The 18553-nt window shown below is 31.7% G+C and overlaps 1 protein-coding gene across 1 annotated transcript; it reads right to left on the reverse strand.

Annotated features, from left to right (window-relative positions):
- Positions 1 to 6937: 6937 nt before the first annotated feature.
- LOC139486860 (uncharacterized) lies at positions 6938 to 17036 on the reverse strand. Its single transcript, XM_071271928.1, has 10 exons — positions 16930 to 17036; positions 16329 to 16393; positions 15434 to 15542; positions 14142 to 14188; positions 12043 to 12079; positions 11438 to 11502; positions 10991 to 11099; positions 9037 to 9068; positions 8554 to 8616; positions 6938 to 7813 (listed from the first exon to the last, which is right to left on the reverse strand). Exons 1-10 carry the CDS (start codon positions 17010 to 17012, stop codon positions 7164 to 7166), a joined length of 1260 nt encoding a protein of 419 aa, XP_071128029.1. The 5' UTR covers positions 17013 to 17036; the 3' UTR covers positions 6938 to 7163.
- Between the last annotated feature and the right edge of the window lie 1517 nt (positions 17037 to 18553).

The raw sequence follows: 18553 nt of genomic DNA on the forward strand, positions 1-18553 counted from the left end.
AAAAATATTTAACATATATATGATGTATAGAATGTGCACATTTAAAATACAAAAAGACATGCCAACGTGAAAAGGTTTTTTAAAGTTTTAAAAGAAACACAAATACATAATCATTATCGGGAATCGGATATAGGAAAACGATTATCAATAATGTCTTTCAGGTAAAAATAAGTGTACTGGTTATTTATATATATAGGCGTAAAAATATTTTTCACATGTGCAGATATATATATTCATAAAATAATTAGTAAAATAAGTAACAAGTTAAAAGTTCCAGTTCAATCGATATCACCCTTCCATTTGGGACTCTTCAGGATAACTGCTACATGTAAAATAAATATATATATATACAACTCGTCTTAACATCAACCCAACAATGTTAAATCTGTGAAGCAAATGCTATATATATATTTTGTAACAAATGTTTAGAATGGTGCACGCGTCTTAACTGATTTTCGGTTTGACTTTTTTATTGTATAAATTTCAAGATTTAGTAAAAGTTTAATCTTAGAAGACTGAAAGATGATTCATTTAACATCAGAATCTGACTGAGGAAGGATATCTGTTATCCGAAATATTTATAAATAATTACATTTATAGTTACCTTTTTTTTTTGTATTTGGAGTTGTTGTGTACACTATTTTAGGCGTTTATATAATGTATGTATTGTGTATGTATCGTTACTCGTGGGGAAAATCGTCGACTACTATTCAGACGTATATATATATATATATATATATCACTGCTGGTGAGTGAATGGTTGTTACATAAAGTTACGGTTAACCATAGCTGAAAGAAAACTCTAAAGATAAGTCTTTCTTTTCCGATGTTTGTGCAGTATAAGGTTCATTTTAGCGTAACCGCTCTAAAACACGCTTAGCATTAGTACGTTGATATTGAGGTACAATTTTATACATAAATTCACTCGAATTTTCGCAAAATAGTCATTCGAAAATTTCGAACATAATGGTTGTAACTTTAACAACAAATATGTTGAAGATGGGCATAACGTTAGTGTGTGATGGTCGTAACTCTGTAATTAATATGTCAGAAAAAGGTAAGTAAAGAGTTTTCTCTTATTCTTTCTCGATTTGTACTTTTCCTCTGATTATTTCTATTTAATCAACGTTTAGTTCGTATGTCCTCAGTTCTTCATTGATCAAACCTTATTGTTTTCCACCGAATTTCCTATTGTGACGTTATTACAAAAAGGACGACCATGCCTGATGACGTCACATAAAAAGAACACACCTTTGTGGACATCATTAAAATTGTCTGTTTATCGTCTATACATAATTATAGATAATAAGAGCAACAGATTCCACAATTAATCTCGTGAAATATGGTATTTATCCACTCTCCACAGTTTACGTTTAACTATTTACGGCAAGCCTCACGTTTTAAGTTTGTCTCGAGTGGATACATATAGTACACACTTGATGCAGTGGTAAAACGTGTCTGTCTATGAATATATTTGAGTGCATTTTTATACAAATGACATATAAGAAAAAAAATCGTTTACGGGACAGGAGAAAAAAATGACTGCCTACATCGTTTATGGCAAATGAACGGGAATCGAGACTTGTCGTTGTGCCACCACTAGCACATTGATACCCTTTTGTCAGATGTATACAACAAATGGAAGCTTATTGAGCCAATGGCCAGGACGCATAAGTAGTAAGTAGTATAATTAGGTAAATTTCTGCAGGGTTATCTTTATACAGTTTGGTAGACTACCAATGGGTCGATGCTTCTGCTGGTTGACTATTATTCCCCGAAGGTATTACCAGTCCAGTAGCCAGTACTTCGGTACTGGAATGAAAATACGGATTGTTTTATGTTATTAAAATGTTAGAAATTATTATAATGCAAAGCTCTATTTCCTTTCACAGATTTGGCTTTACTTTTTGGACCTTTTGGATTATAGCTTTTCATCTTTTATATAAGCTTTGGATTTCAAATATTTTGACCACGAGCATTACTGAAGAGACATGTATTGTCGAAATGCGCATCTTGTGTAGGAAATTAATACATTTCATGTTATTAAAGCGTGTGCACGGTTTGTGTTAAGTGTGCGGAAATATTAAAACATGGTTCAAAGATGCAAGAAATGTTAGTCAACAGAGTGGATGGGGTTTACACAATGGTGAATAAAGAAATGAAGAAGCTCCATCCATACTCCATTTTTCATATTTATTTATGTATCAAATCTAATCAAATTTAATGTTTTTTTAAAGTCTCATCTCTCAACAAGTACAAGCAATATTTATGTTGTAAAACAATACTAAAAAAAATGAGAGTCATTCACTACAGACTAGTTAGAGAATATTGAAATGGATAGATATAATACATTAAACAATATGAAATAAAATACTATTTTAAATATGTAATATATATTTAGACGTCTTTTAAAATTAAATAACAGTGTTTGGCACACACACATACGTATCAGGTTCACATATGAGAATAAAAACCCTTATATGTGGTTATCATTTAAGTATGTAAATGTTCAATAAAGAAAAGTAAAATCACAAAAAATACGGAACTCCGAGGTAACTTCAAAACGGAAAGTCTCTAAATAAATGTCAAAATCAAATGAAAAAAGCACATCAAACGAATGGACCACAACTGTCATATTCCTGACTTGGTTCAGGCATTTTCAAATGTGAAAATGGTCGATTGAACCTGGTTTAATAGCGCTAAACCTCACACTTGTTTGACAGTCGCATTAAATTCCATCACATTTACACTGACGCGTGAACAAAACAGACAAAATAAGTAAAACTGTCAAAACATGGGTGCAGAGTCATCACTGTGTCTCTAGTAATGTACTGTGTATATATATTTTCAAATGCATTAACCTCAATACTGACTTATATAATATTGTCTAAGTAATAGAATTGATTAAGTATTCATGATAACTATAACACAATAAATACTTTTTACGTGACGGAAATGATGACCTGATATAGGCATATCATTTCACTATACATGTTATGGTAATAATTAACAATAAGCTTGCGTTTACCTTTAAATTCTGTGAATGGATAGTTTAAGAAAATATTTGTATTGCAAATTTAAAGTAAGCCTACTTAACCATGTGTCGTCTATAGGGGCACATGGAGGAGTAAGGAATAAAAAACTTTTTAAGAATGGTCGTTATAGGGAGTTGAGATGGGGAGCTATTATAAAATAATACTTGTAACGTGAGATTTTATTTTAGATTGAAATATGTTTCTTTATATTATTATTACAATTTAGTTTGGAATTTGTGTTTACTTTTACAAATTGCTTATTAGTGATTTAAAATAGTTAAGGAAAGGACTAAGTTTTGTGGGGCCCCTTATAGCTTGCTTTTCGGTGTGAACCAAGGATCCGTGTTGAAGACAGTACCTTCAGCTTTAATGTTATACTTTTATAAATTGTGATTCGGAAATTCTAAAAATGTTTTGCCAAATATAGCTAAAGTAATCTATTCCTGAGGTAGAAAATCTAAAAGTAAACAATAATAAGATAAAGTACGGTCTTCAACATTTAGCTTTGACTGGTTCAATTTAAGACACATGAAGGCAACAGTAGTATACCGCTGTTCGAAACTCATAAATCAATTGAGAAAAAAACAAATCCGGCCTACAAACTAAAACTGAGAGAAACGCATCAAAAAAAAGAGGAAAACAACGACACAACAGAAATACAACATTAAAAAGTAACACACACTGAATCTAATTATAATATAACTCTTGCCATTTTCCTGACTTGATACAGGACATTTTAAGAACAAATATGGTGGGTTTAACCTGGTTTTGTGGCATGCCAAACCTCCCACTTTTATGGCAATGTTAAATATAACAATAAAATGACAACTTTACATGACAGGACAACAATACAAATAAATAGGAGAACATATTGGACAGAGAAACACACGAATAATAGCTTACAAAGGGTACCAGGTTTCAAATTTAATACGCCAGGCGTGCGCTTCGTCCACACAAAACTAACCAATGATGCTCAGATGAAACAAATTTAAAAGCCAAAGTTGAAAAGCACCGAGGACCAAAAGTTCCAAAAAATTGTTCCAAATACGGCTAGGGTTTTCTGCCTTGGATAAGAACATCCTTATTATTTAGAATAATTCATACTTTTGCAAACAGTAAATTTTATAAAATGACTATATAATAGATATACATGATAAAACCGAAGTGGAGACTAACTACTGAATAAAAACGTATACATTATATAAAACAACCTAATCCAGCACATAAAAATACACAGCCGAGTTAGCCAAAGCCTCAACGCACAAAGTGACGTCACATTTAAAATTCCAAAAAACACACAAAGTGACGTCACATTTGAATTTGTAAAAATATTTCCCAAAAATAAGATAGAATTAGGATTGATTCAAGATTAGATTTGAAATACTGATATTACATTTAATTAATAACAATGAATATCACAATACTTATTAATATCAAATTGTGGTAGAAATTAGATAATTAATTGTATTATCTAGCTATGTCGGTGTTTCTTCTGAATTAAACTGTAAACCAAATATATCGTGCAAATTTCGTTGAACAAAACTAAATCTAATAAATGAAGGAGGTGATTAATTATCTTTACCATAACACACGAATATAACAGAAAACACTTTAAGACATTAGACAAAATCCGATGAGGATAACAAATATAACATCAATACTATATATATGAATTTGGGATAGAAAAGTACCGTGACATGTCGGATAGCAATGCAAATTCACACTCAGCAAAAGAGTCACAATTGGGAATAAGTCACGCTCGGGAACTAAACGAACAGTCGACCTAATGACAAATTACAATCTAACACGTGGTTAAAAAGGTCCTTAGTTAGTTTGGACACAGACACATTGTATGGATCAACCAATGTGTGATGGTGTCCGTACAATTTACGGAGTGTCATTTTTAATCTTCCTCCTCATAACTTTGTTGGAGCAGTTTCTTCGTAAGGAGCACACTCCTGTATATGAAGTCCGTATAGAGTGAACAAGGACGATAATAACGTTTAATTGAGATATGTATACATCATTCGAAGGGGCAGAGGGTATGTTACTGCTGAGAAATGGGAAATTGATAATTGGTAAGTTAAAATCTTCCCGTTTATCATAGATTTTCGTCCACCTGTGTCAATAAAATAATTGAGGAAAAGATCAATGTATGAAGCAGTCATTATAGTATCAGAAATATCCTTCATTTCAAGTTCACTCGGATACATGATTTATAAGTTTTTACTTAAATATGGGTTATTCAATGATAGAACATCATCAATATATTGGAAAGTAAAATTAAAGAATTTTGCATGGGGCTTTTCTTTTTGTCTTTTAGAAGGTTCTGGATGAATTCTGCTTCATACGAGTACAAAAACAAATCTGCCAGTAGAGGTGCAAAATTAGTACCCATTGGAATACAGACTGTCTGTTTAAAAATAAATGTAAAGACGTTATAAACAGTCAAGAGAAAAAAATGACCTTGTTCAATACCAAGATACAGATATCGACAGGTCGTTAATATGTTTTACTAGGGTACAATCATTCGTTTTTTTTAAGGTTGAAGGCTTTTGAAGGGTTGTTTTCTTTTCATTTTTTGACGATTAATTTATTTTGCGCGATTTCGACTGGCATATATGTAACATTTTCAAACGTGTCCTTTCCCTTAAACGTGTCCGATCCCCCCAAACGTGTCTATTCTCCCCAAAACGTGTTCGTTATATTCAATATTCCCCAAACGTGACCGATTTCATAACCCCCAAACGTGTCCGATAATTGTTATTCGCCAAAACGTGTCAATCATTACACGCCAGAATGTGTAACGTCTTTCAGCGCTAACATAATACACGCATGTCCCAAATCAATAACGTTTACGGCAGTTCTGTCATGGGAAACACAGTTGATAAAGTTGTCATTTATTAGCATTAGTTTGTTCAATGTCATTTGTTTGTTCAATGGCATGTGTTAAATGATTAGCATAAACAATATTGCAAATTTATTTTTTGACATTTAATTGACTTTTGACTGAAATTGATTATTGTCCAGTTGCAAGTATTTCATGTTCATTTAGAGCGAACATACTAGTTCATGTACATATAATGAGGGAAACGCATTAAATATAAGAGGAGAACAACGACACAACAGAAACACAACATTAAAATGAAACACACAGAGAAACGAACTAAGCATTATACAATATCCGATGAAAATAACAAATATAACATCAAAACTAAATACATGAATTTGGGATAGACAAGTAAAGTGACACGTCCTATAGCAACGCGAATTTACACTCAAATATAAAAGGAAACAAACGACACAAAAAACGAAATATAATATAACAATGGCCATTTTACTGACTTTGTACAGGACATTTTTTTTAAGAAAATAATGGTGAGATGAACCTGGTTTTGTTGTATGCCAAGCCTCCCGCTTTAATTTCAATGTTAAATACAACATTAAATTACCAACATAATATTACAGGACTACAATACAAATAAATAGGAGAACTTATAGGACAGAGAAACACACGAATATTAGCTAACAAAAGCACAAGGTTTAAAATTTAATACGTCAGAAGTGCGTTTTGTCCACACAAGACTAACCGGTGACGCCCAGATGATAAAGATCGAAAGCTAAAACAATTACAAAGTTGAACGGCACTGAGGACCAAAAGTTGTGCCCAATACGCCTAGGGTTTTCTGCTTGGGATTATTCTGGCCGTTATATTTTTCGTTTGAACTGTTTCACATTTGTCGTTCCGAGGCCTTTTTAAGTTGATACAGCGGTATTGCTAATTGTTAAAGGATGAACAGTGGCCTATAGTTGTAAGTCTATGTCATTTGGTCTCTTGTTAAAAGTGGTCTCACTGGCAATTATATTTCATCTTCTTATTTAAATAACAAATATTCAAATAATTAAGATAATAATTATGTTTGAATTCTAAATAATATCAAGGAGTCAAATACAAGATAACAGGCTTAAATAAAAGACTTAACGTATTTTCTGCCAAAAACTATTCCAGGGACTTTCTATATAAGTATAGAAAGTCCCTGATTATTTACACAATGTATCCATCAAACAAAGACACACTTTATTAATAAAAATATTCACGCCTTCAGATTCCCCTGTCATTGGTAAACTTTATTTGAATGACAGGAACATTTGCTTTCCTTCTTCGATATGAATGCCACAACCATCTGTATGGACTTCAAGCAAGATGTGGTCATTGGTGGGATGTTTTGATACTTTCTCATCTATCGGAGTATATTTATGAGCATCAACGTAGGGTAAAATAGGTTGATACGAAAGAACACTTCTGTTCGACCCTGAGTTTGCTGATATAATTTTTCTTGAAGTATCAGTGGTCTCGTCGGCTAATGTGCGATAAGCATGCACGTCGGCTTCTATAATAGGCTGATAAGGATTAAGATAGCCATCACCCAAAGTCTTGCAAACATCCTCAGTATATGAACTACTGCTTCTACCTTGGTTGACAGATGCATACTGTCTAATTCTTGCTGGGTCATTTTGTTCGTGGCTTGTTTTGCTACGACTAAAAAAAGCATCATCAATCATATCACCTTCATCAATTACATCATAGCCGCCCTCATTATTCCGACTATACTGAACATTTGCCTTTTCTGAGGAAGCTTGATCATGGTGTATTCTTCGGGATCGTGATTTGTATAATTGTTCGACTTTCCTTTTGTATTTAAAACAAAATGATGCTAGGGCAATCATAACAACAATGCTTCCTGCGCTCATTGAATAAATGATCAAACGTAACCCATCTATAAATAAAGACAAAAATTTAAAACACCAAATTAAATGTATTCAAGTAATATGTACAGTCAGAAATTTATTACTTAATACAATTTGTATTTTTTTTTTTAAATTATTGTATTTTTTTTATTAAAAAAAAACCACTTTTAATATGAATGAACTACGGCCTAATTTTTTCTGGATTAACCTTAGTCAGAAAACCCTGAACATTGACCATTGAAGAGAATACTTGTAGAAACGTGAAGAGCTATATGACGAAAATGACATAACTACCAGCCAAATTCATATGAAACCTTAGTATTCTTTCAGTTAGTATTTAACTTGTATACAGCATACAACCTATTGACTTCTCGATCATACAATTGAAACATATAGACAGAATCATGTTTGATTTTGAACATTTTTACAAATGAATGTTGCCGCATCTCTATACATATTTAACATTCCCTACAGTGGACGCTTTTGCATTTATATTATCCAGAAAGAGACAATCGATTGTATTTACTTCGGCTGTTAGCATAGTGATGGTTTGTTTTGTTGAGACAGAATCTTTATTCCTGTCTGCTTAGATAAATGAAACACCAAAAAAAGGTACCATCGCCAGAACCAAACACAACAAAAACTAATAGAATAAAACACCTCCCTCTCAAAAACCCTAAATGCACAAACAATGACAAACCACAATGAGTTCATCTAACTGAGATATATTATTAAAATATACATTTTTCATTAACGAAAGCTTTGTTACCATGTGTATCAGTTGTAGAAATACTATCCTCTTCAATTGTTGAATTATATTTTGGTGTTTTGCCTGAAACAAATAAGTGGTGGGAATGGCAGTATTAAAATTTAATTAATATATTATTTGTATTTTAATTTTCTGAACATAAATATTTGTTAGAAACTGTCTTTGGAGATAATGGACATGAATTTTGGATGTTTACCGAAAAAAGAGAGGACTTTCAAGTACTAAAAAAAGAACATGCATATTGTGGTACGATTTGAGGAGTATCCATTGTCCTTCTTCCTTCCGTGTAGACAATTCATTGTCAATTCTTTTGATGAGCGGAAAGCAACAATTAAATAAACGTATTTCCCCGCATATAATTATTAAACATTAAACAATGTATCATTAGTTTTATGATCAGCTTGTCAATTTTATTCTTGTTTGTTTACTTTCTAAAGCGATCTTTTCAAAAGAATTATTATTTGAATTAAAATATAGTGTTACCTGTCTCGACACATCCATACACATTATCACATCTGAAACAAGAAAATAACACACAATAAAGTGTTTGCGTCCACACTTCTTTCTTGGATACGCAACACGAGAAAGGCTTATACCTAAACATTTGTATGTTGTTATGTAAAAATACCTAGATGCGTTATCACTTTAATGACCAAAAGTGAATTTAAACAAAAACCACATGACTTAATTGTCAGTTTATTCGATCAATGAGTTTGAATGTCCCCCTGGTATATTTCTGCCCATCTCTTATAGTAGATGAACTACCCTAAGAAAGTTAAAAACTTTATTCCATTAAATGATTTCATAATTTATCAACTTGGAAATGTATGTTATAAATCATATTAATTGTAGAGCACCGACAACTAAACTACGCAAAATTTAGTGGATTTACAGACCTCAACATATATATTGCCATCTTACTAAACTTAACGCTCCACGGAATCGGTGTCGCTCACCTGATAATTGTATTTACAATTAATGCTAAAATGCAACCGTTATACTTTTATTTGCGTTTCTGAGATATAAGCCATGTCTGCCATGTTAGTTGGCAGGTAGGGTCATCGTACAATTGTTTAAACTAAACACGCTATTTATAATTGTGGCCAAGTTTGGTTAAATTTGTTTCAGAGGAGAATATAAAAAAAAGAAGATGTGTTATGATTGCCAATGAGATTACTCTCCACAAGAGCCCAAATGACACACCGACTTTTGTAAAAGGTGTTACAAATTTACGAAAAGTTATTAAAAATTGGCAATTGTTTGGTCATGTTGACTTCTTTGTAGATCTTACATTGGTGATCATTATTGCTGTGTACAATTTATCTCTATCTATAATAATATTCAAGATAATAACCAAAAACTGCAAAATGTCCTTAAAATTACCAATTCAGGGGCAGCAACAGAACAACAGATCATGCGATTTGTCTGAAAATTTCAGAATAGGTTGATACATTGTATTGGCCTAATCAGCAAGTTAAAACCATTGTCAGATTTTTTCTAAATGGTTTGGTTTCAGAGATATCACCAAAATCTACATTTTACCTCTGTGTTCTATTTTTAGCCCTTGCAGCAATTTTGGTTGGTTTGCCGGGTCATCAAACACATTTTCCAAACAATATACCCTAATGATATATGTGGCTATGTTTGTTTAAATTTGGGTCAGTGGTTTCAGAAGATAAGTAAACGACAGACAACGACTGACGACAGTCGACGGACGACGGATGACAAGTGACAAGAAAAACTCACTTGGCCCTTTGCTCTAGGTGAGCTAAATAGGAAACTGACACTTGATTCATCTCCTGCATTCAATTTTGCTCTACCTACGTTGTAAACCCCAAAGCTCAGTATTTTGGGGAAATGAATATACAAATACGTAGACACACAACTTGTTGAATGCCCGAAAAATAAATTAAACGAAAAGCAAATTTCATTTGAAGTCAATTTTGCCTAAAATAGAGGAATCTGCTCGTAAATAGTCACTTCATCTATCAATTGAGGGGAGAAAGGAATCAAACATTTTATTTACAATACTTACATTTTATGTAATATCAATTTTGTATATGTCATTTTTCTAAAATTTACATTTATTGTTAGCTATATTTTTTCTGCAAATGTTTTTTTTTCTGATTTGGTAAACCTCGTTATTAAACTGAAAGATCTGTTTCTGATCAAAGTGTCGAGGTTCTAATGAAAGTGTGACGTTTAAAATGACTTGTGAAATATTAAAACAAATAATCAAATTATGGTGAAATTGAATTAGATTATGTTTATGGACTTTAATCATGTACCAAGTCAGACATATGCCAGTTAATTTACATAACTTTGATGTGCTTGAGGTTTTGTTAAAGAGGCCCTCTGTTGTTAATTTTCCTTTGAGTCCGTTATTTTGTTATTTTTCCCTTTTCGAAATAAAGATCACGAGCAAAGTATTATTTACCTCTCGTTGGGTTGGCAGCTACACATATATCCACATTTTCTCCCCCATCTTCCTGGTAAACAAGACATGCATGGAAATCCGTCCTTTGAAACATATCCTAATCCACATCCTAAAAAAATCCATGTCCCGTGCCAAATTTGGTAGATTTATATAACATAGAAATGTGCTAATCATACGAATTGATATTCGAACTACCTTTAATTTTAGCAGGGATAAGTTTGTGTGATTAGTTCATCAAAAGTAATGAACTGAGTATTCAGGTTGTAGCGTTGATAATTGCATTTGTTAATTGTTTGCATTAGGCAACTTTGCTTTAAATAAGTTGTATTATCTGATTATCAAGGTTAAAAACTCAATACATTGTTTATAACATTTTATTACGAAATACTGGGTATATTCTATCTATGTATATTTTGCATTTATTTGCCTATTTGCATGACTTCTTACCTACACACTTTCCATTCTTCTCCTCATGATTATTACAACAAAACCATTTCTTTGTTACACTTTTGCTGTACAAATGCATGGAGGGATTTCAAATAAAAATAAGAATAACATTTTATAAACTAAACAACATTAAATCACGTTATCACTAAACTGGTCACCTTCTTTATAAATGTTATTCATATTCCTAAGCGATGCTTTTATTTTGTTCTGATCTGTATTTTCCATGTTCATCGTTGATGAGAATAACAAAACTACTATTTCCCCAAACTTGTAACTGTTCAATGTAGTAATGTTTGGTTGATGCAAAATTATTTTCATTTCGGAGTTTCTATGAACACAATTATAAAATATTTGAGTTTTTTTTTATCAATCTTATATTTTATCAATTTTGGGGTAAATAGTTTTATTTATATTTTTGTTGAGTCTTTACATAATGAATGCATATTTTTGTTATTACAACTCGTAACTGGATTTGGCTGCATTTAAACGTCATATACATCGCGTGAAAACCCCTAGTGTTTTCTCATTCGCAATCATGAATGTATGTTTTATACATTGTCCTTGTGAATTTGTTTATCTACTTTCATTTAACAAAATATAAGTACCTTGACTTATTGTAGCATTTGCCGACTTGATCATATCCTAAAATCCAAACAAACAAATTTACTATCAACCTGCCTTTGATTAAAAAATATATTATGAATAAGGGCATAATTTCAATGATTCTTCAAAAAGGAACAACACCAATATCGCACACAAAGTCAAAATCAATAAGGGGAAGTCCATAAAACAGTCAAGATCAAATGCTAACAACCAACAGAACAAGCGATAAAAAAAACGATTGCCATTTTCCACTGTTGGAACAGGCATTTTTCGAAATTAAAGGTGGATTAAACCTGGTTTTACAGCTAGTAAAACCTTCCATTTGTATCACAATTGTTTATAGCTATAAATAATTATCAAAGGTACCAGGATTATAATTTAATATGCCAGACGCGCGTTTTGTCTACATAAGACTCATCAGTGACGCTCATATCAAAATATCATTAAGCCAAACAAGTAAAAAGTTGAAGAGCATTGAGGATCCAAAATTCCAAAATGTTGTGCCAAATACCAAATAAAGCCAGGTTTAGTCCACCATTTTCTACATAAAAATGTCTGTATGAAGTCAGAAATGTTACAGTTGTTATACATCAGTTTGGGACTAAACGTTTACAATTTTTCATCCGAGTTGGGTTATTTTGTTTTTCTATTTGTTATAGTTCAGTTACACGGACAAAAATGGGAGATCAACAAAAACAGACAATGTAAGGTAATGCGACAAGTATTTTGCAGCTAGCAGCCAAAACTGTCGCCAAAAACTGTCATTCTGTCTTAGATGGTTGATTATTTTTAATTAGTTGTTATTGGCTTTGAACTAGCTGTGAGTTACTGCGAGTACTCTCAGATCAGTACTTAGTGTCTTTTTGTTGTTGGGATTTACATGTACCCGGTCATGACACTGTGTTTTTGTAAGATGTATTTATATTTGTATCCAATTGATGCGTTAAGCCTTTTCAACTGATATTTATAGTTCGTTCTTATGTTCATGTAATACTGTTACATCACTGTCCCAGGTTAGGGGGGGGGTTTGTGTGTGGGGAGGGGGGTCCCGCTTACATGTACAACCCCGCCACATTATGTATGTATGTAAGTGAGTAGCCTGTAATTCAGTTGGTTGTCGTTTGTTTATGTGTTACATATTGTTTTCGTTCATTTGTGTAACATACATAAGGCCGTTAGTTTTCTCGTTTGAGTTGATATAAATTTGTCATTTTGGGGGCTTTTATAGCTGACTGTGCGGTATAGGCTTTGCTCTTTGTTTAAGGCCGTACTGTGACCTATAATTGTTAATGTTTGTGTAATACGTTCTCCTGTGGAGAGTTTTCTCATTGGCAATCATAGTACATTTTCCTTTTTTCATATAATTATTTAATTTTCCAATAAGTTTGCCACGCATATAACTAAATTGTTTGGTTGAAAGATATCTCTGGTCTAGTTAATATGATGGGTTTTTTTTTCCTATTGTGATATTCATACTCTTTTAATGCTTAAACGAACATTCACAATGAGTACAACTGTGTCCTTTTCTTCAATTAAAATACGCATTTGCCTAATACATTTTCGTTCTTATCGACATTTATTCAAAATTCACAATTTCTTACTAAAAAAAACAATTTAGAATAACTGATTTGAAACCACAATTGTGTTTAATATGCTAGTTTAGATATTTTACCAGACAAAAAGCAATAAATGATTCTTTTAAAACGAAGAAGAACATCATAAAGTTCAGGTCGAAATAAAACTTGGGAAGTCGATGAAAAAAGAAAGACGACGAATACGAACACATCAGTGAAGGTGTACATCGCAATACATAGATAACCAGGGTCTAAACAACACAAACCATATAAATATAAGCCCTGACATATCATATTATCTTGGTGATTTACTCTCAAAATACAAGTGGTACAGTATGAGTCGACAAATGGGATGCTGCAATAATCTCTTTTATCGGGAAATTTTGTTCTTAACCGATTAGATGGTCGCAATAAGATTCCCGATTTTTTTTTATTATCATTATTATTATTATTATTATTATTATTATTACCAATTTGGGGATATTGTGAAAATAGATAGTAGTTAGAAATTAAATAAAAATTGGTACCTGAAAAAACAGTTGACCTTTCAATACATCCATGCACACTATCACACCTGAAAAATTAAGGAAACACATAACAAAAGATAGGTCATTACGGAGACATAAACCAATTGACAGAAATTAAATAAAATATCACATTCTGTTATTGGTTATATCATTAACAGACAATCAAGGTTATATTGTCATTAACCAAACGCAACTAGTCTAATTAAGTTTTTACTACAGCGGATACATGTCTACCTTAATCAGAAAAGCAGACAAGTTTGGTGTTCTAAATCATTATCAAAACTGCCGGGAAAAGTTCAAACCTTCATTAACATTTCAACCATTATTAACATGTGTTTTGAAGCATTATAAAATCTGTTCTAGAATATGACAAAAGTTAGTTCTCTTAACATCATTTACTCCTATACCATAGAACAGTTTGAATTAGGAAAGAAAAAGTGTCATATACTTCCATCATAGAACAGTTTTAGACAGTTTTTCCACATATCACAGGCATACAGATTTATACTATAAGATCAAAAAGTTTATCCTAATCATTTGTTTTTTACAATTATGGCCATCTTCCTACATCTTTTTATAGATAGTGCTGAAATTTATTTGATTTAATGCAATGCCACTTTTCATTTTTTTTTTATATTAAGTACAAATATAAAAAGTAAATCAAACGTACACGTGAATATGTAAATTATTTGAACAATACGATATCGAGGTTAAAGAATGTTAGTCCTTTTTTCTTACTTCAAAGTAAAAGCATCTTTGATCTTGAAATATTCTAAACACTTAATGCCACTCTAGATGTTTCAATGGTTGTTTTAATTTTTCGTAAGTGTTTTATGGATTGCTTTACAATTGTTGATTGTCCTTGGTATTTTAATTCTAGTCCTTGGTCTTTATACTTTCTGTTTTTCATTGACAAAGTTATTGCTAATGGAACTTTAGTGGGGTTTTTTTTCGCCCTCTTCTTTAAAACAGTTTCACCCAAAAATAAATTTGGAAGTGCTACACTAAAACGTATCATGATAGTTACTGAAATTAATTGAAACTTGAAAATTTTTGAACATAATTGTATATACTGGTTAACCTTGACAGTTTTGAAGAGAGATTAGCACTAATTAAAGTACAAAATTATATTATATAAAGGTATTATTTAAACAATATGCTAATAATTAGGTTGTTGGAAACGGTTCAAATTGCATTTATATTGTTTGTGAAAATTAACGAACAATGCAAAAGTCCAAAATATTGAAATAATTCAGCGTTGAATTAAATACTTATCCTAATGTATAATGTACCTTTCGTTCTGTTGACAGCTACAAATATATCCACATTTCTTTCCCCATCTTTCAGATAAACATGGCATACAGGGAAATCCGTCCTTTGAGACATACCCAATGTCACATTCTATTTAATAAATATATATCGTGCCTCTCATAGACAATAATTCAATCAGATGATAATTGATAATTAGCATTTCTTATTTGGCTTTAAGCTTCATACCTAGAGTAGTTTTCAAACTTTGGCGTCAATATAGATGAGCTCCGTTACCTTTTTGTGTATTTTATTATAACATTATATTAAGTGGGAAAAAGCCGAGACATATTTTGATCTTGCTTTTTTCGTCGCATGTATGTTTTTTTTTCATGTTTGTACATAAGGCTTTTTTAGCAACGGATATAATGGTACATAATAAAAGACTCAACAAATGATTTGTTCCCTAAATAAATAAATAGACTTTGTTTAAATCAGGTTTTCGAAGAAATGAAAACGATAAATTGAATTTATTTTCTTTTATGAATTCCATAACATAATCATAGAATTGTCATCTGGCAAAAGATTTTCACACCAAAATAAATATTCATGGTCAGGAGATACTTCTGTCAAAGATTTAAAATTCAACGGAAACGAATTTGAGGGGGGTTGATTTTTTTGTTTGTAAAACTTCAATTGACCCTTTTATTTCTTTGCATTTTTTTGCGTTGAAGTTAGTTTGCAATGAATGTGCAAATATGTAAGTCAAATGTTTCGTACTATTTGGTTGTAATTTTACCATCAACAAATATTTCTTTCAAAAAAATGATATGTGTACCTCTAATGTAATCTTCGGTGTATGTTATTGAATGTCCTTTCGGGTATTAAATAACAAAAACATTGTTTCATTGTTCTTTTCGGGAATATTACTTAACATACCTTGACAAGTGCCATTCTTCTCCTCGTGATTATTACAACAAAACCATGACAAAAGTACACCATTGCTGTAGAAACACATGATGTTGTTCAAAAACAAATTTTTTAAAGTAACCATTTATTTTTCAAACATAAATTTTGAATGCTATTTTTTTTTCAAACTGAATAAAAAAAAAGATTGTTATGTTGTGTTGTCATTTATAATTACTACATTTGTATATTGTCTTTACATTGAGATTGTGTCTTCAAACTAATGTCAGAAGCAGCCCGAGCCTTAGTTCAATATGTTTGTCAGTTTTCCTATCAAAGGTCATTTGAAAAGGGACTTTCCTTTTTTAATTTTATTTGGAGTTCAGTATTTTTGTGATTATACTTTTTCCTGCTGCTTTTTGTTATCTTATTTTTACTGATAGTTCAGTTTGATTAATTTATTTCGCAGTTTAGAAATGCAATTAATTAAAGAAAATCATTGTTTCTTTGTTTTGTCGTCTCTGTACGATTGACACACAAACACAGTAATTATTATTGGCGAACGTTTAACATGTGAGCTATTAAAAAACGCTAGCCATCATACTACATTTTCAAACGACACAATAAAGATTACCTTGAATTATTGTAACATTTGTCACTCTGAACAGAGCCTAAAATCCAAATAAAAATATATATCACCATTGTCAGTTTTTTCATGTTAATATGTCATGACAAAAAGTCAATAATTTCCGTGATTCCACAACAACAGGATGCATTGATGTCACATTCATTCTATTTCCGGCAATGACGTATTTTCATGCATCGTCATTAAACGAACAATTAAGTGTGAATGAAGCTCACTGATTTAACAAAACATATAGAATGTATATTATAAAATCAAAATTGTTATCTTTGATTGATATAATAAATCTTTTAAATGATATCCGTCAATAAATAACGTTTTTTGGCACATTTTGGCACTGACTTTAAATGTTTTGTTTAGAACTTTTCAAGCTCCGGACTATAGACATAGACATTTCCACGAAAAGAACGCGTAGGCCAAACACTGTTGTTCTATTAATTGCCATCATTCATGATTTGGTAATACATAATGTGAACGCGATTTTCATTAATTTTTTTTTTCTAGTTTAGCGAATTTTAATTTGTTTCTGGTTTTCAATATGAACTTGTGTTTCATTTGTCACAGATGTTCTTCACTTTTCAAACCCAAAGCACAGTCTACATTTTTGCAATTGTGACACCTCTGCAAAATATTCTATATCATTGCTTGCCCTGTGCAACAAGACGGGTGACGCTATAAAAACACGCAACTATTAGTCTTGCAAACACAATCAAGTAACTGTTGACACAGATATATGTTTCGATCTCAAAAAGTTTGTTTCAAATCGAAGTGGATCTTTTTGTGCATAAGCATATATTTCATCGAAAAAAAACCACAGACAGATACAAGATTGACCTTTTAAAAACATCAATTTGCATCTCTGCCCACGGCGTTTGTTTTTTGGGGAAACAATTCTTAAAATGGGTAGTATTTGCATCGAAAAGAGAAAGTAAAGTGCACCTTTTTCGGCTTGGTTTACAATTTATCTCTATCTATCATAATGTTCAATATAATAATCAAAAACTATATAATGTCCATAAATAATTAAAAAAAAAATTAAATGTCTAGCATTTGTCATCTCTACCAGATTTTCCCACAGAGTCGAATTAACTTCACATTTTTTTTTTATTGTGTGTTGACAACTGAGGTTTTATTCATCTAAACTAACATAACAAAAGCCCATCAAAATAAAGGCATCCATGCCAATTAATGCAAGACTAAAAGAGGGGCAAAAGATACCAGAGGGACATTCAAACTTGTATGCTGCAAGTAAACAGACAACGCTTCCCTAAACACGAACAAGACCAAGAGACAAGCAGTAGTACATGAAACTCAACACAAAAAATAAAAACTAAGCTACACGAACCCCATCAACAACTATGGGTATTCTCCAGTTCTCATGGAGGGAAAGCAGATCATGCTCCACATGCGAAATCCGTCGTGTTGCTCGTGTTATTGCAAACCTATTAATAAGTATAACATAGTATATAAACTCATCATAGATACCAGGACTAAATTTTATATAGACGCGCGTTTCGTCTACACAAGAGTCAGTGACGCTCGAATCCAGAAAAGTTATAAAGGCCAAATAAAGTACGAAGTTGAAGAGCATTGGGGACCAAAATTCCTAAAAGTT

The sequence above is a fragment of the Mytilus edulis genome, chromosome 8 (assembly GCF_963676685.1).
Source record: "Mytilus edulis chromosome 8, xbMytEdul2.2, whole genome shotgun sequence".
Taxonomy (NCBI): domain Eukaryota; kingdom Metazoa; phylum Mollusca; class Bivalvia; order Mytilida; family Mytilidae; genus Mytilus; species Mytilus edulis.